The 27,509-nt window shown below is 42.7% G+C and overlaps 1 protein-coding gene across 2 annotated transcripts in view; it reads right to left on the bottom strand.

Moving 5' to 3' along the window:
* tent4b (terminal nucleotidyltransferase 4B) overlaps positions 1-27,509 on the bottom strand; it is a 73,262-nt gene that overhangs the window by 13,988 nt on the left and 31,765 nt on the right. The window contains exons 2-9 of one of the 2 annotated variants that reach the window (XM_061669199.1): positions 24,537-24,660; positions 12,864-12,910; positions 11,019-11,139; positions 3,362-3,469; positions 3,165-3,293; positions 2,623-2,836; positions 1,719-1,845; positions 800-903 (exon numbers count right to left, since the gene is read on the bottom strand). In XM_061669199.1, the coding sequence (XP_061525183.1) occupies positions 800-903; positions 1,719-1,845; positions 2,623-2,836; positions 3,165-3,293; positions 3,362-3,469; positions 11,019-11,139; positions 12,864-12,910; positions 24,537-24,660 (974 nt within the window). The remainder of the gene's footprint in view (positions 1-799; positions 904-1,718; positions 1,846-2,622; positions 2,837-3,164; positions 3,294-3,361; positions 3,470-11,018; positions 11,140-12,863; positions 12,911-24,536; positions 24,661-27,509) is intronic. The other variant, XM_061669209.1, reaches the window with a different exon arrangement.

Here is a 27,509-nt window from a genome sequence, read left to right on the forward strand (position 1 = left end):
GGAACCCATATTTTGTTTTATTTAACTCTCCCCGAGGACGTAGCATGTGAATCTACAGGTGAACGCGAATGTATCACAAGTTGCGGCGGCTCGTGGTTTCATTTGTTTCAACTATGGCAGAAAACTGTAATGGTGCACGACTTTTTTTTTATATCAACAGTTGCTAGTTAAGAAATACACTAAACGAGAACGTCAATAGTCACTGGGAAACGCGCTATTTTCTGACAACTTCGCCGTACTTGCACCAACATCCACAGCCACACTTGATCATTCCCGATCGTCTGCTTCTAAGGGAAGCCCTTCTTCTACCAGCTGAAAGGTTTTAGCAAAAACTATCCATAATTAAGCTCATACGGACAGAAATACACAGGTGTTCTCCAAGTCGACCCCTTAAAAATTACGGCATGTTAACTTCCCTTAAAAAACTTGACTTAAACACCGCAAATAGAATGTTATTTGTGAGAACAGCAGTTTGGGCTGCCGAATAGGTCATGTTCTTTAGTCAGCAATTCTTTTTTCATTAATTTATTTGTTATGGAGAATTTTAGAGCCGTTTTAAGTGCTCAATCCATATTTTTTTAGAAAATTCCACCAAGATGGCGGCCACTTGTCACATTGCTAGTGAAAATGTGAACAGCACAAAGAAGAGGACTGTTTACATACAAATTCTAACTGACCCAGGAAATGTATTGGCCGGCGTCTAATGTTGTGAATTTTGACTCTTCCTTCCAGTTTTCTGTAAGTGGCACTCAGTGGAAAAAGTTTAGTTTAGGGTGAGCATTTGCTTTGGGTGACGTACGGTTGAGCGGCAGGTCCTTCTGGGACGGGCTTCCCCAGTTCTTTTGGATCCAATGCCTGTACTCGTCCACCTCCTGAGTCACGCGGATGATTCGGCCAAGTATGCTGCGTGGAAGGAACAACATTGTTCACACAGCACAACGCCAACGATAAGCTTGCACAATGGAATGGAAAACATTTCAAGTCTCATTACAATACATGCAAGCAGTAAGATTGCATGTAAGAACACACAATTATAAATGGTATTAAAAAAGCCAATTAATTGCATAAAACAGGCTTAGAAGTACCACCCGTAGCTTCGGTGCTGCTGATTTAGTTAGCAACAGAGTTACAATTGGCCAAGTATTAGACTCTTCACTGTCTGTGTGTAAACAATAGAGTCAGTGAATCAGATAATTACGTTAAGACCTGTTTTTTTTTTGTCCTGGTGGAAAAAGTCAGCCATTTTATTTAGGGAGACGTTCCTTTGTTTAAGTGAACGAAACCCCGAGCAACTAATTGGAGTAAGGCGACTTAAGAAGAACAAGTAGCCTACTGATTCATTTGAATGTGAATAGGTGCCATATACAAGCTTGAAGCACTATTTGAAGAAATGCATGCTTCAATGGGTGCTGCTGTGTTGGTTAGCAACTGGGTTTGCATACAGAATAAGCACTTAACCATTTGTCCACATGTGAACCTTATTGCAACCAGTTCTTGCTACTGATGTGAAAAGGGAGGTGGTTATTCGTCTTACGTGGAAGATGCACAGGGCAACTAATTGGGACAGTCAGTATTTGAGGAACTATGGTAATTTAAAGTTGTTTTTTATTGATTTCTCAAGTACATTTTGTCTAATGCTATCTATGGTGAAATCAAAACTGAATATTAAAAAAACAAACAAGACTCACTATTTGGCATTAACAATGAGATGCACTTACCTCTCTGTGTCGTTGTTGGGGTAGTATTTGGCGATGGGAGACACGGCGTGGCTGAGCACTACATAGGCGTAGTCAAACGCCTGCTTCACCTGCATTGCACCGTACGAGCTGCGGCCAACGTCATTGTCTGCGAGACAGCACCATTTTATTTGAGAAGATGGGCCGCTTGTGCCAAGACTGTGGAGTGAAATACTACAGCATCCACAGAGAAGACGGTAAATCCGTTACATTAGGATGTACACTTACTTTTATAATATGTAACCATGTTTCCTCAATGACGCTGAAACTTTATTTGGGAGGAGACTGAGGTGAGTTGGCCAAATTACTTATAGTCACATTTATAAGGTTTAGTGCCTTTCCTTTATAATGTCGCTTTTGCTTTATAATGTATTCTTTTATTGTTCCATAAAGCTTACGTAACGTCTCTAAGATGTTTAGCCTTGTTAATAGCAGCAAGCCATTGTTTGTCTTATTGAATGACATTCCCAAGCGGCTACAACAGCTGGCTGGGGAGCTGATGGGAATGTTCTGATTATGGAAATTTACTGAATCTGACTGAAGGACCTTTTAATCTGTTTTTTGGCATTTCGGCTTCAGAAAGAGTGTGTGGGCAGCAAGAGGACAGCTGGCCATCTCCCCCTCGCTCTCCTCTGCTTTTTCTTTCTCCCTATTCCTTCTTCTTTCTCCCTAACTCCCTCTGTTTCTTTTTGTTTATATCATGTAAATAGCTTTTTGGATTAAAAAAACAAAGACAAGATTGCTTCCTTACTTATTCTGTCAGAAAAATATTTTCCAAAACAGGGGGCACAAGAAAAATGGCCACTGCAGCAAAGAAAGAGGGCTGCTGCAGCAAAATGGAGACTAGAGTAGCAGCATGTTAATAAAAAAGTTAAAAAATTCCCACCTGGCTGCAGCGGGTCCTCGATGTAGAGCATGGAGGGCCTGTAGCCATCCATCATATTTTTCTGAACCTCGTCTTTGGCCACGTAGCAGCCGCCGTCTTTTATCCGGATGCCTGTTTTCAAGTAGTTAAAATGGCGCCCGTAGAGCTCAAAGAACTCGATGAGCAGCACGCCAAAGTTGATGTTGGGGCTGCACACGTCCTCCCTATAATGGAGCTAGTGGAAGGAAAACAAGAAAAACAAAGTCCAGATTTGTAAATGATGGTCCTTGTGGATTAGCACAGTGGTTCTCAAAATGGGGACCCCAGGGGTCCATGAGCCATAACCTGGGGATCTGCACAAATTTTTGCAATAAATGTATTTTATTTACATGATGGTGCATAGTTTTTGGTTCCATAAGTGCACTAAAACATTTACAGTTACGAATGTTAAAGGCCATAGTATCGCCTTCATTTCTTCCTTGGAAAATTTCGTCCCTGCAAGGGGTCCTTGGACCCAAAAGGTTTAAGAAACCCTGGACAGGCGCGACGGAATATCAACCCACCTGCAGGAAGCTGACAGCCATGAGGAAGAGGCTGTAGGAGCCAATTCCTCCAGTGAAAACCTCATTGAGGTCCCTCTGCAGGAGGAACTGCTTGAGCACCAGGACCAGGTAAGGCAGCACGGGGTATTTCTGCACACCAGGAATATGACGTTGACATTTAAGTGGCCTCAAAGAGCGGGTTCTAAAAGCGACAGTACCTCTTTGAATTCCTTGATGAGGCACGCCGCTTTGATGCCGCTCTTCACATTGAAGCTGATGTCCACCTTGACCTCTGTGAAGGAGTCCGTCAGTTTGATGATGGGCACCTGGGAAGACACCATGCCAATGACAATAATAATAATAATAATTTAATAATAATAACCCACTGTTACCATGTTAGTTTCAACTTTAGGGCTTTATTTCAGTGACCAGTTTTGTTGTTACATCTTAATCTCAAAGGGAATAGTTTTGTCATTGATATTAAATTGCAGAAAATTTAAAATGTTTTATTAAAATGTATTGAATCTGATTTTTTGGGAAATTTTTGTTTTGTTATTTTATTTTAAGGCCACCCAGCCGTGTTATATGCAGTATGCGCCAGCATGTAAAACTGAACAATCTTCCCTCTTTAAAAAAACGGCAAAACAAAGCTTGATTAAAATGAATTGTGAGCAAAATCGTAGAATAAAAATGGGAAATAATGGAAATCACACACAAATACAAAAACAACAAGTTGTATTAAAATACAATACATGCTTCCTGTGCACATCTGGCACATTGCTAAGCAACTGTTCTTTAAATCTCTGAACGCTACAGTTCCGTGAGACACTATTGGCCCTCTTCTAAAATTCTTATATTTTTGCATAGTTTCCCCACTTTATTTAAGATCATCAAACACATGTAAATATCAGACAAATATAACCCAAGTGAACTTAAAATTATGTTTCTAAATGATGATTTCATTTATTAAGGAAAAAAAACTATTCAAAGTTACCTGGGCCTGTGTTAAAAAGTAATTACCCCCCTTGTTAAATCATGAATTGATTGTGGCTAATCACAATTTTTGGTTAATTTTCACTGATCACACCCAAGCCTGATTACCTTCAGACCTCTTCAATCAAGATGTCATTCAAACAGAATCTGTCCCGACAAAATCGTGTCAGACAAGGATCTAAAAAAGCTGCAACAATACAACACGATCCAAAGAAAAATCATAACAGTCGAGAAATAAAGTAATTGACATCTATCAGTCCGGAAAAAGACCCCTAATGATGACGACAAACAATGGACTTCGTTTTCACTTGCCCGGACGCGGGTCACCGGGGCCCCCCACTAGAGCCAGGCCTGGTGGTGGGGCTCGAAGGCGAGCGCCTGGTGGCCGGGCCTGCACCCATGGGGCCCGGCCGGGCACAGCCCGAAAGGGTAACGTGGGTCCCCCTTCCCATGGGCTCACCACCTGTGGGAGGGGCCATAGGGGTCGGGTGCAGTGTGAACTGGGCGGTGGCCGAAGGCAGGGACCTTGGCGATCCGATCCCCGGCTACAGAAGCTGGCTCTAGGGACGTGGAATGTCACCTCTCTGGCAGGGAAGGAGCCCGAGCTGGTGTGTGAGGTCGAGAAGTTCCGACTAGATATAGTCGGACTCGCCTCCACACACAGCTTGGGCTCTGGTACCAGTCCTCTCGAGAGGGGTTGGACTTTCTTCCACTCTGGAGTTGCCCACGGTGAGAGGCGCCGAGCAGGTGTGGGTAAACTTATTGCCCCCCGGCTCGGCACCTGTACGTTGGGGTTCACCCCGGTGGACGAGAGGGTAGCCTCCCTCCGCCTTCGGGTGGGGGGACGGGTCCTGACTGTTGTTTGTGCCTATGCACCAAACAGCAGTTCAGAGTACCCACCCTTTTTGGAGTCCTTGGAGGGGGTGCTGGAGAGCGCTCCCGCTGGGGACTCCATTGTTCTGTTGGGGGACTTCAATGCTCACGTGGGCAATGACAGTGAGACCTGGAAGGGCGTGATTGGGAGGAACGGCCCCCCCCCGATCAGAACCCCAGCGGTGTTCTGTTATTGTGCTCGTCATGGATTGTCCATAACGAACACCATGTTCAAGCATAAGGGTGTCCACACGTGCACTTGCACCTCGAGGGTGCATGGGAGTTCGCCCACCAGTCTACATGTGTTTTGTGGACTTGGAGAAGGCGTTCGACCGTGTCCCTCGGGGAGTCCTGTGGAGGGTGCTTCAGGAGTATGGGGTACCGAACCCCCTGATACGGGCTGTTCGGTCCCTGTACGACCGGAGTCAGAGTTTGGGCCGCATATAAGTCGGACAGTAAGTCGGACTCGTTCCCGGTGAGGGTTGGACTCCGCCAAGGCTGCCCTTTGTCGCCGATTCTGTTCATAACTTTTACGGACAGAATTTCTAGGCGCAGCCAAGGCGTAGAGGGGGTCCGGTTTGGTGGCCTCAGTATTGCATCTCTGCTTTTTGCTGATGATGTGGTTCTGTTGGCTTCATCAAGCCGTGTGCTCCAACTCTCACTGGAGCAGTTCGCAGCCGAGTGTGAAGCGGCTGGGATGAGAATCAGCACTTCCAAATCTGAGACCATGGTCCTCAGTCGGAAAAGGGTGGCATGCCCTCTCCAGGTCGGGGATGAGATCCTGCCCCAAGTGGAGGAGTTCAAGTATCTTGGGGTCTTGTTCACGAGTGAGGGAAGAATGGAACGGGAGATCGACAGACGGATCGGTGCAGCGTCTGCAGTGATGCGGACTTTGTATCGGTCCGTTGTGGTAAAGAAGGAGCTAAGCCGAAAGGCGAAGCTCTCAATTTACCAGTCGATCTTCGTTCCTACCCTCACCTATGGTCATGAGCTGTGGGTCGTGACCGAAAGAACGAGATCCCGGATACAAGCGGCCGAAATGAGTTTCCTCCGCAGGGTGTCCGGGCTCTCCCTTAGAGAGAGGGTGAGAAGCTCGGTCATCCGGGAGGATCTCAGAGTAGAGCCGCTGCTCCTCCGCATTGAAAGGAGCCAGATGAGGTGGCTGGGGCATCTGATTCGGATGCCTCCCGGACGCCTCCCTGGTGAGGTGTTCCGGGTACGTCCCACCGGGAGGAGACCCCTGGGACGACCCAGGACACGCTGGAGAGACTACGTCCTTCGGCTGGCCTGGGAACGCCTCGGGATCCCTCCGGAAGAGCTGGATGAAGTGGCTGGGGAGAGGGAAGTCTGGGCATCCCTGCTAAAGCTACTGCCCCCGCGACCCAACCCGGATAAGCGGTAGAAAATGGATGGATGGATGGATCAATCTGGAAAGGATGACAAAGCCCATTTCTAAAGCTTTAGGATTCCAGAGCCAATAACCTCACATGGAGAAAACATGGAACAGTGGAGCGGCCGGCCAAAAAGATTGCCCCAAAACAACAACCATGACTCATCCAGGAAGCCACAAAGGAACTCAGGACAACTTCTAAAGCTGAAGCGCACTTGGGTTCTGCAGCAAGGTAATGATCCAAAACACACCAGCAAGTCAACTTCTGAATGGCTTAAAAAAATAAAATAAAATTAAGGTTTTGGAGTGGCCTGGTCAAAGTCCAGACTTGAAATGCAGTGGAATGACCTTAAAAAGGCCGTTCATGCTGGAAAAATCTAATTTTTTGCTGAATTCAAACAATTCTGCAAGGAAGAGTGGGCCAAACTATCTCCACAGAGATATGAAAGATTCATTGCCAATTATAGAAAACGTTTGACTTCAGTTGTTGCTACTGAGGATAGCCCAACCAGTTAATTTTTTGGTTTAGGGGGCCATTACTTTTTCCACACAGAGCCACATAACTTAACCTTAATATATGAAATCATTATCGCAAAACAGCATTATAACTTAACTAGGGTTATATTTGTCTGATATTTACATTTGTTTGATGATCTTAAACATTAAAGTGGAGAAATTATGCAAAAAGATCATTTGAGAAGGGGCAATACTTTTTCACGGCACTGTATATTAAACGTGCAATAAAATGTAGTAGAACATACACACACATCCAGTGAAACCTCCAAGTTAAACGCAGAGTTAAAACTTATAAAATGTAACTCAGTGAACTTCAAAAGGATTCTGTTTTGTTTTTCTCTCTTACTGTGGGTTTCCAAAACAGTAGTGGCAGAAAGGGGAAAAGTGAGATGATCATCACACAACAGGAAATCCAACATATTGCAACAAGTGCAAAGTTTTACTGCGTGTTGTTGCTTTTTCTGCATTTTTTTTTTTTGTGTGATGCGACAACAGAAGGGTACCAGTTGCTTTTTCACTCTGTGAGTGACCTTCCTGTTCCATTGCCATTACGTCTGTCAGATGTTTTAAAAGGGTGAGTAGTTTTACTTTATTTTACTTTTATTTCGTAGTACTAATTTTACAGTTTTATTATACAGCGGTGAGCTTCTCTCAACACCTGCATGATAATTAGGGGGGTTAAAACGTTATATAGAACATCACCTGTACAGTTAATACATGGTTTATGAAGGAACACATTATTTGTTTATACTTTTATTATTTCCTATCTGAAAGATTGTATTGCAATTAGAACGACACAGAACGGAGTGTATTCTTTGGTGGACAGCAGGGGTCACCAATGTTTTTGAAACTGGAAGCTACTTCTTGGGTACTGACAATGTGAAGGGCTTCCAGTTATATTCACAATTCTGAAATAATAAATGTGCTAAAATTAACTTTACTGATATTATTAACAATTAATTCTATTTAACTATGTGAAGACACTGATCATGTTAACAATTTCTCACAATCATTCTTTTTTTTTTAATGATTGAACAAGGTACTAAACAGATAAATATCAATATGCAACACTTCATCTGTGTAAGTGTTTACATTTTCAAATGATCACTTCTACAACATTCCTAGGATATCACAATGTCACATCACTGGTGAGCTCTTTTTAGGGCAGGCCTGCTACTCATGTGCTCCTAGTGTACAGTATATCATTTACTATTTAGAGTATATACATACATGTACTATTTGAAATCTTAACCAAAAATGTCTGTTAATTTTTTAATTGTGGAAAATTATGCTGCGTTATGTCTTATAATGAGACAAGGTACAAGGTACTTTTATTGTCAATTCTTTAATATGCGTAACGCATAGAGGATTTAAATTACGGTACTCAAGGGCCCGCGGTGCTACAAAAGAAAATAATAACATCAATATAAAAGCTAAGTATAAAAAAGTATTAATTGAATGTGCAAATATCAAAGGTCAGGTGACGTGTGCAACATAGTCAAGGTCAGAGAACCAAGGCAAATAAGACATTAATAAATTAGATGACAAAACCACAATGCTGCTAAAGTGGCTGGTGCGACCCCGAGTCTGGTGTGAGTGTGTGTGTGTGCGTGCGTGTATTGCGTGTAAGAGTGTGTGTGTATCTACATGTTTGCGGGCTGTCAGAATTCAGGTGGGCAGAGCACAGAAGAGCTAGAGGAGGCAGAGCGGGCAGAGAGTTCAGATTCCTGACAGCCTGATGAATAAAACCGTCTTTGAGTCGGCTAGTCCTGGCCTGCAGAGAAGCAGACTGAAGAGGCTGTGTGACTGATGGGTGGCAGTGATGCAGTTGGTCAAGATGCTCTCTATGGTGCCTCTGTAGAACGAGCACATAATGGGGGGGGGGGGCTCGGGGCTCTGGCTCTTCTCAGCTTGCGCAGGAAGTCGAGACGCTGGTGAGCTTTCTTGGCCAATAATAAGGTGTTGCTGGTCCAGGAGAGGTCCTCGGTGATGTGCACTCCCAGGAACCCGCTCCACCGCAGCACCGTTGATGTTCAGGGGAGCATGCTGGGAGTGTGCTCTCCTGAAGTCAACAATCTCCTTGTTTTTTTCCACGTTCAGAGAGAGATTGTTGTCCATGCACCACCCGGCCAGGAGGCTCACCTCATTCCTGTAGTCTGTCTCGTCCCTGTTGCTGATGAGACCTACCACAGTTGTGTTGTCTGCAAACTTGATGAAGAGGTTGGAGCTGTATGTCGGTGTGCAGTCATAGGTCAGCAGGGCGAAGAGGAGAAGGCTCAACACACAACCTTGAAGAGCCCCCGTGTTCAGAGTGATGGTGCCGGATGTGTTGTTGCCGACCCGTATGGCCTGCGGTCTCCCTGTCAGGAAGTCCAGCAGCCAGTTGCACATCGAAGTGTTGAGCCCCAGCTAGTCCAGTTTGTAGATCAGTTGTATAAGGATGATGGTATTGAATAATGAGCTGAAGTCTATGAACAGCATTCTGACATATGTGTCCTTAAGGCTTCTTTATACTCGCGCGGACGGCGACCGTCCTGACGTCACTGCGGCTGTCCCGCACGCAGTTTGCCTTTGTACTCGAGCGCAACCCACACGCGCTGTTTTGAAAGTGTCCTGCAGTTCTCCTCCAAATCAGGGGTGTCGCTACGGCTGGTATTGGATAGGAATCCACATGGTGGAGTTTCCTCTGCATATTTTTTTGGGGCATTTCTCGTAGCCGTTTTTACTTTCCTTTCAGTAACAAGGAACAAAGCAACAACAATGGCGACCGCGACAGAACAAATGGTTCTGATGATGACCAGATGATGCGTTTAATTATGTTGCAAAATCGATCGAGAAGGCAGCGACGTAGATGGTATGTAGAACCAAGGGGCACGCTGGTACGTCATCACAGCATGTGACTAAAACGGACCAATCACGAGAGATGATTTCCGTGGCGTTCGACACACAGCAACTATTTTTGTTAGGTGCGCGGCAAGCTACGCAGAGGTACTGCTCGGGACAATTTGTCGGTCACTTGATGCAATGCGGGCGTTGTCGGCCGCGGGAGTATAAAGAGACCTTTCGAGTCCAGGTGTGTGAGGGCAGAGTGGAGAGCGGTGGAGACGGCGTCATTGGTTGACCAGTTGGAGTGAGGACTACTGGACGGTAGTGATTGCGGCTGGAGGGAGACGACTTCTTTGGTGGTGGCTTTGAAGCAACAACGTGGGGACAACACCTTGACTCAAGGAGGTGTTGAAGATGTCCGTGAGGACATCTGTGAGTTCAGCTGCACAGTCCCTCAGAACACCACCGGGTATGTTATCTGGGTCCGGGGCTTTTCTTGTGTTGATCTTTTTTGGTTTTTTTTGGTCCTGTTCGGCTGTTAGATCAAGGAGAATGGAGGATCTGTATCCCTTTTATGCCGGAACAGTTTTCCGTGTGTTGATCCTATCGAGAGATCTTTTCACGCTGTCCCGGGTCAGTGTCAGCATCTCACCAGGAGGGGGTGGGATCTTGTGTGCAGGCGTGCTGCTGTATGCCTCAAAGCGAGCAAAGAAGTCATTCAGCTCATTTAGCAGGGAGGCGGAGCTGTCACAGTTCTGTGGTGAGGGTTTGTAGTCCGTAATGGTCTGAATACCTCGCCACAGACACCGTGGTGTCACTGCTGTCACTAAAGCAGTGGGCGATCTTCTTGGAGTACTCCCCCTTTTGGCCTCCCTGATGCCACGGGACAGACTGGCCCTGGCCGTCCTCAGGCCCTCCTCATCCCCACACCTAAAAACCACGTTGCGGACCTTCAGTAGTCTGTAGACCTCCCCCGACAGCCATGGCTTCTGATTGGCACGGACAGTTATGGACTTTGGAGGAAAGTTTAGTCAAAATTATCCAGGAAAAAAAGTAAAGCAAAAACATTGGTCGCCCACGTTAACTTTACTCCACCATTTACAAGGAAGGAAAACTGAACACTTGTAAAATACTGCAATGGAATATTCTACGACTGCGCAGCAAGGCAAGGGAATCAGAGTGCAATTGGACTGGGAGATCATTCCTGGTGGCTTTCCTGTCCGACGGTTATTTATAAAACAGAAGAGAATGTCTATCGCAAGTGCATGCACGCTCACCGTGGCTTTGTCCAGAACTTTGATGGCGTTCTTGTCAGCCACATTCCTCTTCCGGAGAGCCTCTTCCAGTGTCCACAGGGGGAGTGTTTCCCACTTCCCGAAAACCACCAAGTCGATGTCACTGCGGAGAACACAAAACAACACCACCTTTAGAACTTTAGACCTTTGGTGACGAAACAGTGGAATTTCGCCTCTAAAGTCGCAAATAAATCATGGATCATGACACACCGGACTTGGGCAAATCTTGTAAGACATCATCATCATTAACTCAAGTGTGTTTTGCTTTTTGTTTGGCTTTTTGTAATGCCAGAACCAAAGGGTGCCAGTGACTGAATAAGTAGGAAAAATGTGATCACGGCGACAAGGTATGGTACAATAGATCATTTTACACTTGAGACTATGTGAGTCTCTTGGCTTTTGAAAAATATTTTACCTCTCAATAAGCGTTTACCTGGTTTAATAAAAGATAAATAAAGGAGTTGTTGTTTACCACAACAATGAAAATTTATCGAGTCCAGAAAAAGACTTCCGTGTCAATTGTATTTCTGGAACAATAACCCGCCCTACTCTGCCTCTGATTTGATACCACCAAGACAGAATTCATACTTTCGATTCACTGTGTGTGGAAGCGCTCTCTATCTCTCTCTCTCTCTCTCTTTCGCTCTCTCTATCTCACACACAAACACACACACACACACACACACAGGTTGGGTCTTAAACCACGCGTCTACGGATGCAGACTGAATATGCTTCATGCGTCCCTGCAAATCTTTGTGCGTCTCAGACGCAGGACACACATAAAAAAAAAGCCATAGAAATATATCTATCCTGGCAGCTCAGTCCAAAATAAGGACATGGTGCAAAAAAATAAATAAATAAAAATCAGAAGACACTGTCAAAGGTTGAGAGCATGCATTTAATGATCATATTGCGGATGGGTGGACTGGGGAGAAGCCTATACTTTGACAAGCCCATTGTTATTGGTCTTAAAACTGGAATAAAAAAGACTGCTAAGGAAAGAAATGCAGCAAAACCAGGTGGAATAAATAAATCGGGCTCATGCAGAACACTGTGGAGAAAACACATCAAAGTCAATTGGAACGCTAATTGCCATTTAAGACTTAAAATCTTCATGAATAATAGAAGACTAAAGACTCCACACTTTTAATTTACCCAAGAGACTGTTTCCATGGCTCGGTGGGTGCTGATATTTTGGTTAGCAACAAAGTTCAAATGGGCTCAGCAGTTAATCCTCTAATGCCCATGTGTGAACTATTGAGACTATGAACCCAGACAAACTGAGACACTTAAGAAATGGGTAGACACGTCCTTGTTAACTTCTAAAAGTTGTACAATAGTTATGAATGTAAACGCAGGCAGACAACTGTAAGGTTGAGAGCTTGTTTGATTAGTTTTATTTTTTTGTCACATTCTGTGTATAATGGGTTTGGGCTTTGTTTGGCAAAATATGCATTGTTATTGGTATAGTTCAATTATTGACGAGTGAAAACCTAAATTTAAAAGCCTATTACGGAAATAAATGCAGCAAAATCTGGCGGATTTAAACAAGACCACATGCGATAAGACACCATTCACCCGAAAGACTGTTTGATTACCTCTGTAGGTGCTGCTGTTTTAGTTAGCAACATATTTCAAACGGGGTCAGCTTTAACATACAATACTGTTAATTAACTGATATAAATTGGAGCATAGAGATTTTAGATATTTGAGGAAATACTGTAATGTGACCACAGGTATTTTTCCACTTGTATGACTAAATGTTCAAATGTAACGAGAGGTACAGTTAATAAAGGTCCAATGATACAGACAGTGTTGGTGACTCACCTTGTTGGCAAATAGAGGCCCGTGCTGAAGCTTCCAAATACCTGCACCTACAAAGAAAATACAGAATTGGACCACATTTATCACAACAGACGCAAGTATGCAGACACAGCAGAGCATCGGTAACACATATTGTTGGTCAATTACGTGCAAATGCTTATTGGAGAAGACAGGACAGCTGGAAAATAAAAATCTGTTTACTTACCCACAATTGCTTTGGGGTTGAAGGCCTGTTCTCTAAGCTCTCCAACATCCCACAGGCATGGTGGTTTTTTTTTTTTTTTTTTTTACATTACAGGTACATCTCAATAAATATGTATTACAAATCTTCATGTATTTCTGTAGTTCAATTCAAAAACTCATAGATTCACTCCACAGAGTAAACTATTTTATGATTTGACTTACAGCTAACGAAAACCCACTTTGAAAAATTCTCACAAAAATTTGAATGTTTTATTTATTTGTTTGTTTGTTTAGCACTTTTTAAAAACAGTTACAAAGCGCTTTACAACACATATGCAAAGTTGAATAGGTTAAGAGGAAAATCAAGAAGACAAAGTAGACAAGATGGTAGACATGACACCAAGGGGAAATCAAAAAACAAAAAAGACAGGACATGGGAATAAAAAGGAATGTCTAAGGAAAGGTTTTGCGATATAAATGAGTCTTTAGACGTTTTTAAAAACAGTGTACGGATTCGGCATATCTAACTGATTGTGGAAGTTGATTCCACAGAGTTGGGCTAGAAATGCAAACGTACGGTCACTTTTTGATTTACGGTTTGTGCGAGAGATGGCTCAAAGGTCAAGATAGTTGGAGCGGATAGGATGTGTGGTGGAATGAGGGGCAAGTAGCTCAAAGATGTAGGAAGAGGCAAGGTCATGAAGTACCTTCTAAGTAAAAGGATCTTATAGTTGATTCAGAATTTCATTCATTCAACTGACCAAGAGGAAGCATGTATAATGAAAACAGTATCGGACCAAGGACGGAGTTCCGAGGGATACCAAAGTGGAGGGGAGCTAGGGATGAGTCCCGATTGTTTAAACAGATACTGAAAAATCTATTTGTTAAATAAGAGTGAAAAAGGTAAAAAAAAATAATTTAATACGTAAATGAGGTTGAAAAGGTTGATTTTAATACGTAAATGAGGTTGAAAAGTATTTCTTGTGTTGAATGAATCTATAATTTATGGGTTTCACTTTTACAATTGCAATGTTGAAATACAATACAACAACAACACAATGAACTCTCCTACTGTATTCTAATTTATTTAGATTTACCTGGATATCATGTCCTCCCACCCCATTTCCTATTACATTGGGGAGCATGTTGTATGAATCAGAACCAACAATAAAGACAAAAATAGTATTTTAAGCCAATGAGCTCGTCCAACCTTCCACCTTTTAAACCTCCTGTTGAGCCTGCTGGCTGAACATAAATAGATTGAAGCCTTCTCTTAAACCCCTACTGTAAAAATGCAGCGTGTCTATTTGTGTATGTAGGTTGCTAAGCTGATTGCAGTACTGTTTTGTGAATGAATGAACTCCAGTCGACTGGTCGCCCGACCAAACTGAGCACAGCAGCAACTCACTGGCTTATGTTGTGTGTAGACTTTACACCGATTTTATCGGGCTGATCAGTATCGGCCGATATTTAGCATTTTACTCTGATCGGCTTTAATGTCATAATTCGCCGATCCAATCAATGCGTCATTGATCGGCTCCACAAAAGACATTTACTACGCGTCGCCGCGTGCACAGTATATTTGAATCCAAAAGCTAGTTTATTTTTAGCCTTGTCGTGTGTCTTTTGATGTAGTACTGTAAATATCTGACGGCCAATTAAGTTATTTTTAAAAAATTAAAAATTTTAAATTAAAAAAAAAAAAAAAACATGTCGGCGGTGTGGGACAGACAACACATCTGAGACAGGCAACACGTAATGCCCGGATCAGACTACAAGACAAATTTGCTCTTTCATGATTGAAAGACTACTGCAATAAAATATTGTATTCAGATAACATCGCATCCCTTTTTTTCCGATCATTGGGCTTTATCGTCAATTCAAATGCGACCGGATACACCATGGCGACAACAACAAGAGTGGAGCGAGCCGACTGTATTATAAGGACAAAATGAGGGAATAAAATGTGTGTTGGTGGTCACCGGTGCTCAGGACAGGAGAGGACGTTCGTTTAAGGCTTGCTTGAGGTATTTTCACGTACTTTTAATACGACACAGCTCACAAGCAGGCAATAAAATGTTATGTAGCCTAGCAAGCTAGTGGTAGCATGAACGGTTGGACGTAAACATGCTGCCGTTCTGACGAATCATGCTCTAAAGTTTCTGTGTGGGTGAAGTCAGTTAATTAAAAATAAAAGTAATTTAATTACAGTAAATTAGCACCCATTATTTATGTCATGTAATGTTGGTTTGACCTGACTGATTAGAATACAAAGTCGCTGATAGTGTAGTGGTACTATCCTGAACATACCTATCCATGAACCTACTATGGGTTCAGTTCCCACTCAGTGACGGTGTGAATGTGAATGCGAATGGTTGTCCGTATCTATATGTGCCCTGCAACTGACTGGCGACCAGTTCAGGGTGTAGTCCGCCTTTCGCCCGAAGTCAGCTGAGATAGACTCCAGCGTCCCGCGACCCTAACCAGGATAAGCGGTGTTGAAAATGGATGGATGGATGGATGATTAGAATACACGATCTGACGAGAGAAGTGATTTCCAACCTTTATGGAGCCAATATATATTATATACATATTTTACAATTGAAAAATCTCACGGCACACCAACAAACAAACATGTTACAGAAAGTGGATACATTAATTACTGTATTTATTTCCTGCCTTCTAATAGAAGACCATTCATTTGTTCTGTCTGTCACTATGCCTCACTGGCATAAATAGAGGAACAAAGGTACATTTATTGTAAATATAATTTTTTGAGCAATTAAGTACACAAGTATATACAGTAAATGAACAGGTCATTTAAATAGACACATTCCTCCAACTTGTGATCGGTTATCGTTTTTTTTAAACTCGCTGATCGGACCCAAAAATCCTGATCGGATAAAGCCTAGTTGTGTGAGGCGTGTGTGGGGGAGTGGTGGTGTGCCAACACTGTCAGAGTGCAGAAGGGAGTGTATGGCTTAAAAAGTTGGGCTAAGACTGCAATAAAAACTTTAAATTTTTTGCACATTTGTGTAGAGGGTAGGTAGGGCTGCACAATTGATTGAATTGTAATCGTGATCACTAATTTGGCTGCCACGATTAAAGGACCCTGATCATCAGTGATTTTTTACTATTTAACATGCGGGCACTGTAGCATATTAAAAAGTGCTGCATTTGCAAACAAATCAGCCAGCCACCAGAATCAGAATCAGAATCATCTTTATTTGCCAAGTATGTCCAAAACACACAAGGAATTTGTCTCCGGTAGTTGTAGCCGCTCTAGTACAACAGACAGTCAATTTACAGAACACTTTGGAGATATAAAGACATTGACAAAAAACAATTGTGCAAAAAGATGCAGAGTCCTCTAGCACTTAGAGCAGTTCGAATGACTAATATTGCAATAGTCCGGTGCAATGACCATTGGGGGCGAATGTATGGTTAAGCCTTCATTAAGCATAAAAGTAAAAATGGCATTGATTATCCAATTTAGCAATATATAGAATATTTCCAAAAAAATACAATATCATGGAAATTGAGCCGTCACGTTATTGTGGTGGATGGGTTTTTGTATGCCCCAATGATCCTAGGAGCTAAGTTGTCTGGGGCTTCACACCCCTGGTATGGTCACCCATGGCAAACAGGTCCTACGTGAGGGACCAGACAAAGCACGGCTTCAAAAACCCCCATGACGAACAAAATTAACGGATTTAGTTTTCCCTTGCCAAGACGGGGGTCACCGGGGCCCCCGTCTGGAGCCAGGCCTGGAAGTGGGGCTCAAAGGTGAGCGCCTGGTGGCCGGGCCTGCACCTATGGGGCCCGGCCGCGCTGGTCCCCCTTCCCATGAGCTCACCACCTGTAGGAGGAGCCATAGGGGTCGGTTGCAGTGTGAGCTGGGCGGTGGCCGAAGGCAGGGACCTTGGCGATCCGAACGCCGGCTACAGAAACTGGCTCTAGGGACGTGGAATGTCACCTCTCTGGCAGGGAAGGAGCGCGAGCTGGTGCGTGAGGTTGAGAAGTTCCGACTAGATATAGTTGGGCTCGCCTCCACACACGGCTTGGGCTCTGGTACCAGTCCTCTTGAGAAGGGTTGGACTCTTTTCCACTCCGGAGTTGCCCATGGTGAGAGGCGCCGAGCAGGTGTGGGTATACTTATTGCTCCCCGGCTCGGCACCTGTACGTTGGGGTTCAGCCCGGTGGACGAGAGGGTAGCCTCCCTCCACCTTCGGGTGGTGGGACGGGTCCTGACTGTTGTTTGTGCCTACGCACTAAACAGCAGTTCAGAGTACCCACACTTTTGGGAGTCCTTGGAGGGGGGGTGCGTTCCCGCTGGGGACTCCATCGTTCTGCTGGGGGACTTCAATGCTCATGTGGGCAATCACAGTGAGACCTGGAAGGGCGTGATTGGGATGAACGGCCCCCCCGATCAGAACCAGAATGGTGTTCTGTTATTGGACTTCTGTGCTCACCATGGATTGTCCATAACGAAGACTATGTTCAAGCATAAGGGTGTCCACACGTGCACTAGGCACCAGGACACCCTAGGTCGCCGGTCGATGATCAACTTTGTGGTCGTGTCATCGGACTTGCAGCCGCATGTCTTGGACACTCGAGTGAAGAGAGGGGCGGCGCTGTCAACTGATCACCACCTGGTGGTGAGTTGGCTCCAATGGTGGGGGAAGATGCTGGTCCGACCTGGCAGGCCCAAACGTCTGGCAGAATCCCCTGTCAGAAGGAGTTTTAACTCCCACCACTTCACCCACGTCTCAGGGGAGGCGGGGGAAATTGAGTCCGAGTGGACCATGTTCCGCGCCTCTATTGCCGAAGCGGCCGACCAGAGCTGTGGCCGTAAGGTAGTCGGTGCCTCTCGTAGCGGCAATCCCCGAACCCGTTGGTGGACACCAGCGGTGAGGGATGGCGTCAAGCTGAAGAAGGAGTCCTATCAGGCCTTTTTGGCCTGTGGGACTCCTGAGGCAGCTGATGGGTACCGGCTGACCAAGCGGAATGCAGCTTTGGTGGTTGCTGACACAAAAACTCGGGCGTGGGAGGAGTTCTGCGAGGCCATGGAGAACGGCTTCCGGACGGTTTTGGGGAAATTCTGGTCCACCATCCAGCGTCTCAGGAGGTGGAAGCAGTGCACCATCAACACTGTGTATAGTGGGGATGGGGCGCTGCTGACCTCGACTCGGGACGTTGTGAGTCGGTGGGGAGAATACTTCGAAGACCTCTTCAATTCCACCAACGCGCCTTCCCATGAGGAAGCAGAGTCTGGGGTCTCTGAGCTCTCCTATCTCTGTGGTTGAGGTCACTGAGATGGTTAAAAAGCTCCTCAGTGGCAAGCCGTCGGGGGTGGATGAGATTCGCCCGGAGTTCCTAAAGGCTCTGGATGTTGTAGGGCTGCTCTGGTTGACATCTCTGCAACATCGCGTGGACATCGGGGACAGTGCCTCTGGATTGGCAGACTGGGGTGGTGGTCCCCCGTTTTAAGAAGGGGGACCGGAGGGAGTGTTCCAACTACAGGGCGAATCACACTCCTCAGCCTCCCTGGTAAGGTCTATTCAGGGGTGGTGGAGAGTAGGGTCCGTCGGGAAGTCAAATCTCAGATTCAGGAGGAGCAGTGTGGTTTTCGTCCTGGCCGTGGAACAATGGACCAGCTCTTCACCCTCGGCAGGGTCCTCGAGGGTGCATGGGAGTTCACCCAACCAGTCTACATGGGTTTTGTGGAGAAGGTGGAGACCGTGTCCCTCAGGGAGTCCTGTGGACTTCCTGCTCATAAAACCCACAAAATCAGCAAGAAATCAGCCTAAATTTTGCAGGCCATAAATGTTTTAAACTGAGCGTAACACACTGATCATCTATTAAACTCAAAGCACCTGCACAGGTTTCCCCAGGTGCCATTAAATTGCTTCAGTTCGGTTTAATTGTCTCAGTTGGGTTCAATATGGGGAAGACTGCAGACTTGACAACTGGCCAGAAGACCATCATTGATACTCTACATAGGATGGGTAAGCCACAAACGTTCATAGCTAAGGAGGCTGGCTGTTCACAGAGTGCTGTGTCCAAGCATATCAATGGAAAGTCTAGTGGAAGGACAATGTGTGGCAGGAGAAGATGCACCAACAAAAGAGATGACCGTGGGCTTCACCGAATTATCAAACAGAAAAGATTCAAGAATCTAGCAGAGATCCAGAAAGAGTGGAATGAGGCGGGAGTCACAGCTTCAAAAACCATCACATTCAGACCCATCTGGGAGATTGGCTAAAACGGTTGGGTTCCTCATATCAAGCCACTTCTGAGTCTGAGCCAACAAAGGATTTTCAACTGGGCCAAGGAGAAGGACTGGACTGTTGGCCAGTGGTCCAAGGTCCACTTTTCAGATGAAAGTAAAGTGTGCCTTTCATTCGGGAATCAAGGTCCAAGGGTTTGAAAGAAAACGGGTGAAAAACAGAACCCAAGCTGCTTCAGGTCCAGTGTGAAATATCCACAGTCAGTCATGATTTGGGGTGCAATGTCCAGTACAGGTGTTGGTAAACTCTGCTTTCTTAAATCCAAGTTCACCGCAACAGTCTACCAGAATGTTTTAGAGGACTTCATGATTCCTTCTGCTGAGGATCTGTATGGAGATGCAGATTTCCTCTTCCAGCAGGACCTGGCCCCTCCCCATACCACGAGAAGCACCAAAACCCTGTTTGATGCCCATGGCAGCACAGTGCTGGACTGGCCAGCCAATTCGCCGGATCTAAACCCCATTGAGAATCTATGGGGTATTATCAAGAGGAAACTGAGGGGCACCAGACCCAAAAACAAAGAAGAACTGACAGCAAGCATCAAGGAAATATGGGCTTCCATAACTCCCAGGCAATGACACAGGCTGATTGACGGCGCATCGAGGCAGTGGTTAAAGCAAAAAGATTCCCAACCAAGTATTGAAGATTAACATATCGTTTTGAAAGTACCATATTTTCATTGATTTAATGTGACCCTAAATAAAAAAAAAATTCTACAAAAACTGAGAAGTAAATGGTGATTTGTTTTTTTCCACAGTATTAAAATTATTTTAATTCCTAATTTCGTGGGTTTTATGAGCTGGAAACCCAAATTATGTAAAAATAAACAAATAAATGTTTGAAATTGTTTAAATTGTGTGTTAAGTGGCTTAATAACAGAAGTGGGTAGAGTAGCCAAATATTGCACTCAAGTAAGAGTACTGTTTTAGAATAATATGACTCAAGTAAAAGTATTCATCCAAATATTTACTTAAGAGTTAGAAAGTACTCAATGAAAAAACTACGAGTAATTTGTGAGTAACCAATTTTTTTATTTTTTTATATCAGAACATGAACGTCAAATTTAAAAAAACTAATAATAATATATGGGAGTCGACATACACCTGCCACCATTTAAATTTTTAACTGCCAAAAAAACAACAACACATGCATTGGGCCCTACAGAAACATGATTTGCTTTATTCACTTAAATGACTTCATGAAGAAGCTGTTTGCTGACCAGACTTAGTGATTGTGTGTGCGCACGTGTGCTAATTTTGCCACACCCACTGCCAAAAGAACAGCAGAAACATTTGTAACTTATCGGGTTTTTTTTGTTTTGTTTTGTTTGTTTTTTTGTTTTTTAAGAAGTGAGCTGAAATATCCAAGTTTGGGCAGTCACAATTTAAGAGCTGCATGTCAAAGCTGTTGTGTTTTTGGCCTGTAAACACACTCGCACAGCTGTTCCCCCCCCCAAAAAATATTAGTCATTTTGATTGGCTTGCGTGGTCATGTGACTGCTTTGTGTCATCTGATTGGTGAATTGGAGTCAAATGACAGCGTTCACGTTTGATTGGCGTAACAGAAACCCTATGAGGAAGTCAAAGATGGAGTCTAAAAAAACACACACATGCATGAATGGATAAATAAAAGTAGCGAACGGCATGTCGATCATTGTAACGGAGTAAAAGTATCGATCCTTCTTCACATAAATACTCAAGTAAAAGTAAAAAGTACAGTGCCTTTAAAGTACTCTGACAAGTACACTTTATCGAAAATGTTACTTGAGTAAATGGAGTAAATGTAGTGCGTTACGACCCACCTCTGCTTAATAAACACAAACAATAAAAGCTTATTTGAAATTTTTTTGGAAGGCGGGTGCAAAGAAGAAGGGGCGCACCAACTCTGTCGGGAAGCTGAAGGTAGCGCGCAGCTTAAAAGGTTTGGTTGTGATGACATTTGGTGGCGCTGGAGTATCCTGAAAAAGGCTCTTTGTCCACACAAAGCTCACCGTCTCAGCCATTTCACCTCGAGTTGTCCTTTAGAGAAAAGGTCCTGTGACACAGCCAGGATACTCACTGCTCACAAGGGATGCTCATTAGGTACAAAAATGCTTCTATTGTTCTAGTGAAGCACTACTCTGCAGTAGGGCTGTAACAATACACCAAGGTCATGATTCGGTAAGTATCATGATTTCTGACCCACAGTTCGAGACACGATTCGATTTTTTTTTGTGGGTGGGATTGTGGTTGCAAAAGGTAGACTATTTATTTAGTACATTTAACCATACATAATTGTAAAAAAAATACAATAAATAAATACAAAAATAGTAAAGTCTCAGAGGTTACAGACGTCCGGTCTGATCCGTAAACCAGAAATTAAATCAAATATGTAAAAGCAAAGAAACTTAAAATAGCTACTTTTTTAAAAAATACTCAGGACTAAATTATACTGTGGAGATTAAGTTTGGGAAATAAAATTACTGTCCTTGCCATTAACTTTAACAATGTAACTATTGAGGTAAAGGAATTAAATAACAAAAGTAAAAAACATTATCTGTCTCACTCTGGCCAGAAATCACCAGACCTGCACACCCAACGCTCTCTGTATAGCCAGGTTAAAAGTTTGCACGAAACATCTCACGTCCAGCCACTTCGATTGATTACTGTCCGTGGTCACGAATGAATGAGGATGTTTGACTTGCTCATTTGCCCCTCTTCCACAGTCCCGTACAGTATTTCTGCCACACCGTCGCTCTCTTGTACACAATGTTTACTATTCTCCAATTCTCCGTGATAAAGTGTTCAGTTTGTGTGGCACGGAATGCCCACCCATCAGCTGTGATTGCGTTTCAGCCTTTACTTTGTTTTACTTTAACTGTGTTTTGTTTGTCTTCAGCTCTCCGTCCGTAGTTAGTTCAACTAGGATTAGTAGCCTAGCTAGCCAGTAGCCACAGGCTTAATCACGGGCCGCTTGGACTGGGCAATTATGCAAAAATTAATAATCACGATTATTTTGATTGATATTAAAATCAAGACAATTAACACGATTATTCATTGATTTCAAAACTTAGTATTTATTTAACTAACAAAACAACTTTAAATATGAGAAAAAAATAGTAACAAGTAAAATAATACAGTGGAACCTTGATAGAACGGACTAATAGGGACAGAGGGGTTGTTCGATCTACCCGATTGTCCATTACATTGAAGTACTTTTTTTTTTTAGGCCAAATGCACCCATATTATTGCACAGTACAAAATTATTGTTTTGTAGGTTTTTTTCGAGGCCTTAAAAACACATTACAGTCCAAAGTGATTGTAAATAAATATAAAAAAAGCTTGAAAATGTTTGAAAGTTTCACATTTTATCCAAATTTACCACGCCGGTGTGGTTGGTCATGGTGACATTGTTGACGTCGAGTACTCACCATAGGCGAGTCGCTTTCATGAGCCGTGAGTAATTAGTGTGCTTCCTAGTTCCACATCTGTTGCCAAAGGCAAACAGCTTGACAAAAAAAAAAAAAAACTGAGTGTACCAAAAATACCATGTTCCAGACTCCAGAGACTTCTTGTTTTTTGTGTTCCTCAGAGTTAACACTACAGCAATGCCGCTCTCTCTCTACTGAGCGCTCTATCTACAATAGACTATAGACAGGACCATCATCCCATGGCCGCCAGGTCAATGCCCCACATTCAACATGGCCGCCATGTAGGCACGTCTTTTAGAATTGAATCTAGTCATATTGTATATCTGTGACCCGGAAATTCATCAGTCCCATTATCTGGCTGCATTACGCCACCGTGCCAGTAAACAACAGCGGATAATTATGAAACTAACAGACTTTGTCAATGGGATTTTAAGTGACAAATGGAAACTATTTTTAGACACATTTCTCAGTCCCGACGGTCCGTTTTATCAGATATCCGTTATATCGGTCTCTTTTTTATCGAGGTTCCACTGTATATATATATTAAAAAAATAGAAATACAAAACAATAAATAAAAATAAATACAGCCATGGCTAAAAACACTGGCACGCCTGGGGTGACTATGGTCTATTATGTATATTTGTCTAATAAAAAAATAAAAGATTTTCACAATATTCTGCCATTTAGCAAATGCAAATAATGTTGGTCATCCTAATTGACCTAAAACAGGAAAATTTTTGTCTGATTTCATGTCAGACAGTCAGGGAGGAAAAGCATTTGTGTCTTTTTATACAAAGCCATGACAGTATCTGCTGTCCCTGCTGTGCGCGCCTTGGCCTGTGTGGGCAGTGTGGTGCGATGCATTCAAGGAGCTATAGTTTTACAGTCAGCTAACAAAAAATACAAAATTTAAAAAATAGTAGAAGTAGTACCTATCTAGTATCTCTAGTATCGAGAGTTAAAGCATAGGATGTTTATTTTTGTTATTTCTAGCAGTGAAGTCTCAAATGTTACAATGATGCAGGAATTTTACTGAGAAAAGACTGAAGGGAGCAGCAAAGTGGAGACTGGAGTATAATACTGCCACATACAAAGCAAATGGGGTAATCAAACTTTAGAGTTTGTGCTTTTTTTTTTCCTACTTGCTACGTATCTTCAAATATTACAGTGTTGCAACAGTTTTATACGAGGGGAGACTGGGGGCAGCAAGAAAACAGGCCACTCTACCAAAGTGGAGACTGTAGCGTTCGCGCTAAAAAACAGTAACAGGGTAAGCATGTGTGCTTACTTTTGTAATTTCTAGCCATGTAATCTCAAATGTTACAAAGACGGCATTTTATTTCAATTTTTAAACCATTTTATTCCAGGGGAGGCTAAAGGCAGCAAGAAAATGGAACACCACTCCAGTAAGAGATCCATCCATCCATCCATTTAAAGTAAAGTGGAGACTGGAGTAGTATATTATAGCTGTGTCCACAGTTAACCGGGTGAGCTAAAGTTTGTTTATTTCTTAACATATATTAAAAAATTCCAATAACACAGGAATTTTATTGAGAGGAGACTGGGGGTAGCAAAAAAAAATTGTTCTGCAAGCAAGGGGGAGAATGCAGAGTTTAATACTGTGGCATCCAGAGCTAAAGCAGAGCTAGGTTTTTGGGTTGTTTTTGTCATTTCTAGCCGTGTATCCTTAAATGTTACAAAGTTGCAGCAACTTTTTTCGAGAAGAGAGTGACGGAAGAAAGAAAGCAGGAAAACGGTGTGTTGCAGCAAAGGGGAGACTGTGGATAGCTATACCTCAGCGCTTGGCCAAAGGTTGTGGATGACTCCTTTAATTCTGTCCACCACCTCCAGCCTCATCTTCTCCTCCTCCGGCCTTGGTGAGATGTACGCGTAGAAGTCTCCGATCTCTTCATGTAATCTGGGCAAAAACAAAAAATGCAATATTACTATTAAATAGGGCTGTGATAGATTGATAAATAAACACATAAACAAACACATAAATACACAAACAAATAAATAAATAAATAAATACATAGGCTAACTTATGTCGAGCACAAAAATTGGTTGATGCAAAAACTTCTGCCTCGGGGCAATAAAAAAATATTAATGAAAGCACATTTCCTGGAACCATTTGGCCACAGTCCACGCTTACCGCACGGACATTTGTTGCAGACGGACATACTGTTGGGCCTATGAAAAACATTGCCAAAAACAACAGAGGAGTGTCTGTCAGTGATTTTTACAACACTCTTGGATATGTAATGTACATATAACATGATGTATGGGTGAGCTGAATGGTATTTAGCGTTTTTTCTTACCTAAAATTGTAATTGCTAGCGTGCTAATGCAAATCGCGAATGCTAACCATCAGTAAAGGCTGATTTTGTTGTCTTAAATTCTGTACAGCGCTTATACCATACACTCAGAACCAACATATGCAGTTTAAGGATAGAAGTCCAGCCCACATAAGTGAGAATAAAATGCATGTTTGCCAATTACTACTCGACGAAATTTCTACAGGATAATCAATTCTAAAAATAGTCGATAGTCACAGCTCTACTATTAATAATAGTCAATCCTCTGTATCCGGAACGTCTCATGACCAAAGAAGCAAAACATGTTAGTGGACTTCCAGTGTATGCTGCGCTAACGAGCATGAGCACAGGTTGATGACGTTTCGAAGCTGAACTTGCTAGAAAAAATAATAATAATCTTTACGGATGGTGTCTTCGGACAAAAGTTAAATACAACATTTATTTATACAAATTGCATATATGTAACATGAACGAAGCCTAAACATCGGCTATTGTCATAATTTGTGATTCTGTGGTTACATCTTTAAAAAAAAAAAACAACATTCTAGATGTTTCAAGTTCCTATGGGTGCTCTGTCACGGTCCCCTTCGCCATTCACCCAAGCGATGAGGAAGTGCTTCGACCTGTTTTAACGCATGCGGAAGTAGGTTCCGCATATACCAGATTAATAGTTAATAGTAATCAAAATTATTACCCCACCGACTTGTCATGATGGGTTCCATCATGACGAGCAATCATGCAAGGAGCATGTAGCTGACGCCACCAAATCTCAAGAGACTTCAGCATCTAGAGCAGTGGTTCTAAAGTACCACCTCAAAAAATAGTCTCCTCTCCAAGTACCACTTTAATGAGATACATTAAATTACAGGAGCGTAGTAGGCCTTCATTTACATTACATTTAGCTCTAAAACAAAAAAAAGGTTGTATTCCAAAAGTCGTACATGAAAAAAAAGCCGTAATTTTTCAAGAATGAAGTCCAAATTTTATGTGGAAAACTTTTCAAACTATACATAAATAAAGTCATACTATTATGAGGCAAAAAAACCGACTTATTTGACAAAGTTGTGATTCTATGGGGAAAAATAACACCCCAAGATTTACAGGAATAAAGTCTAAATATTTTAAGAATTTTTTTTTTAAAAAATCCAAGACTAACACAGAACACTACAAGAAATATAAAAAAAAAAATTAAGAAAATAAAAGATATATGTAATATATATAGTGAAGAAGGAAAAAAACAAAGTCGCTCTGTTGCATGAAAAACATTTGTAATTTATGAGACTAAAATCAAAATATAAGAACACAAATTTTAATTTACAGGAATAAAGTCACAATGTTATAAGCAAGAAATTAATTTGAGGGGAAAACAACTGTACCTACTGTATGATTCATTTATAATGTATTGCACATAAAAGATCAATAAAAATTGTACCTAAATAAAAGTTTGAAAACAAACAGTTCTTAAAGACAAAATGCAAATGTATTGAACCTAAAAGTTAAAAACAACAGAAATGTACTTTGGCAGTGATTCATTCACCTACCACTAGAGGGAGCCAATGTACCACTAGTGGTATTTGTACCACAATTTGAGAATCACTGATTAAGAGCAGTGATTCTCAAAAGGTGGGTCAGGACCCAAAAGTGGACCCATTTTGGGTGGGTCACGGACAGCTACTAAAAAATTCTGTTTTTGTATTCTGATTTTTCCGGTGCAGTAAAGAGGCATACCAAGTTCCCAGATGGAACATAGTAGAAAAGTGACAAGAAATGTTTCGTCCTGGCACTTTAGCCACTAGTTTACTCTGTAAACAAATACAGTGCAGATCAACATCTGGCTGGCGGACATCATGGCCAGCAATATGCTTTTGGTGGTACAGCAAACTAGTTTGGAATAGCATTTAAAAATACCATTCTGTACATGTGTTTCCAGATGCTATTTTTAAACAAAAAGTATTTCTCCTCCATAAAAGGGGGTCGTGACTTTGCAACAATAGGAAAAAGCGGGTCCCAGGGTGATAACAGTTGAGAAACACTGATCTAGAGGATTCTCTGCAAGTTTGCTTTTTCTTTGGCTTTTTGGGGGCTCCACCAATTAAAAAATATTTTGTCATTTCTGTAAACACAAGTTAACTACTGTGTAATAAGTTGAGCGATATGGCATTAAAATAAAATTTAAAAAAATGTCCCCACAAAAATCTGATTTCCCAATTGTACCGATAATCGATATTTTTCTGCTACTCATAGAAAAAGCACATGTCAATGTGTAACGTTCCAATGCCACAGAAAAGCCACAAACACATGGACTAACCTTTACTCTTAATGTGTAAAGTTAATAATTAGTGAAAACAAAAGAGGAATATGCACAAACCACAAAGGACGACACACGGCAGAGGCCTGGGGTTTATTCAACACCCATGTAACAACCAAAAAGAGAAATCCCAGCTGTGGCCCA

This window comes from Phycodurus eques, chromosome 2, assembly GCF_024500275.1.
Source record: "Phycodurus eques isolate BA_2022a chromosome 2, UOR_Pequ_1.1, whole genome shotgun sequence".
Classification (NCBI taxonomy): Eukaryota; Metazoa; Chordata; class Actinopteri; order Syngnathiformes; family Syngnathidae; genus Phycodurus; species Phycodurus eques.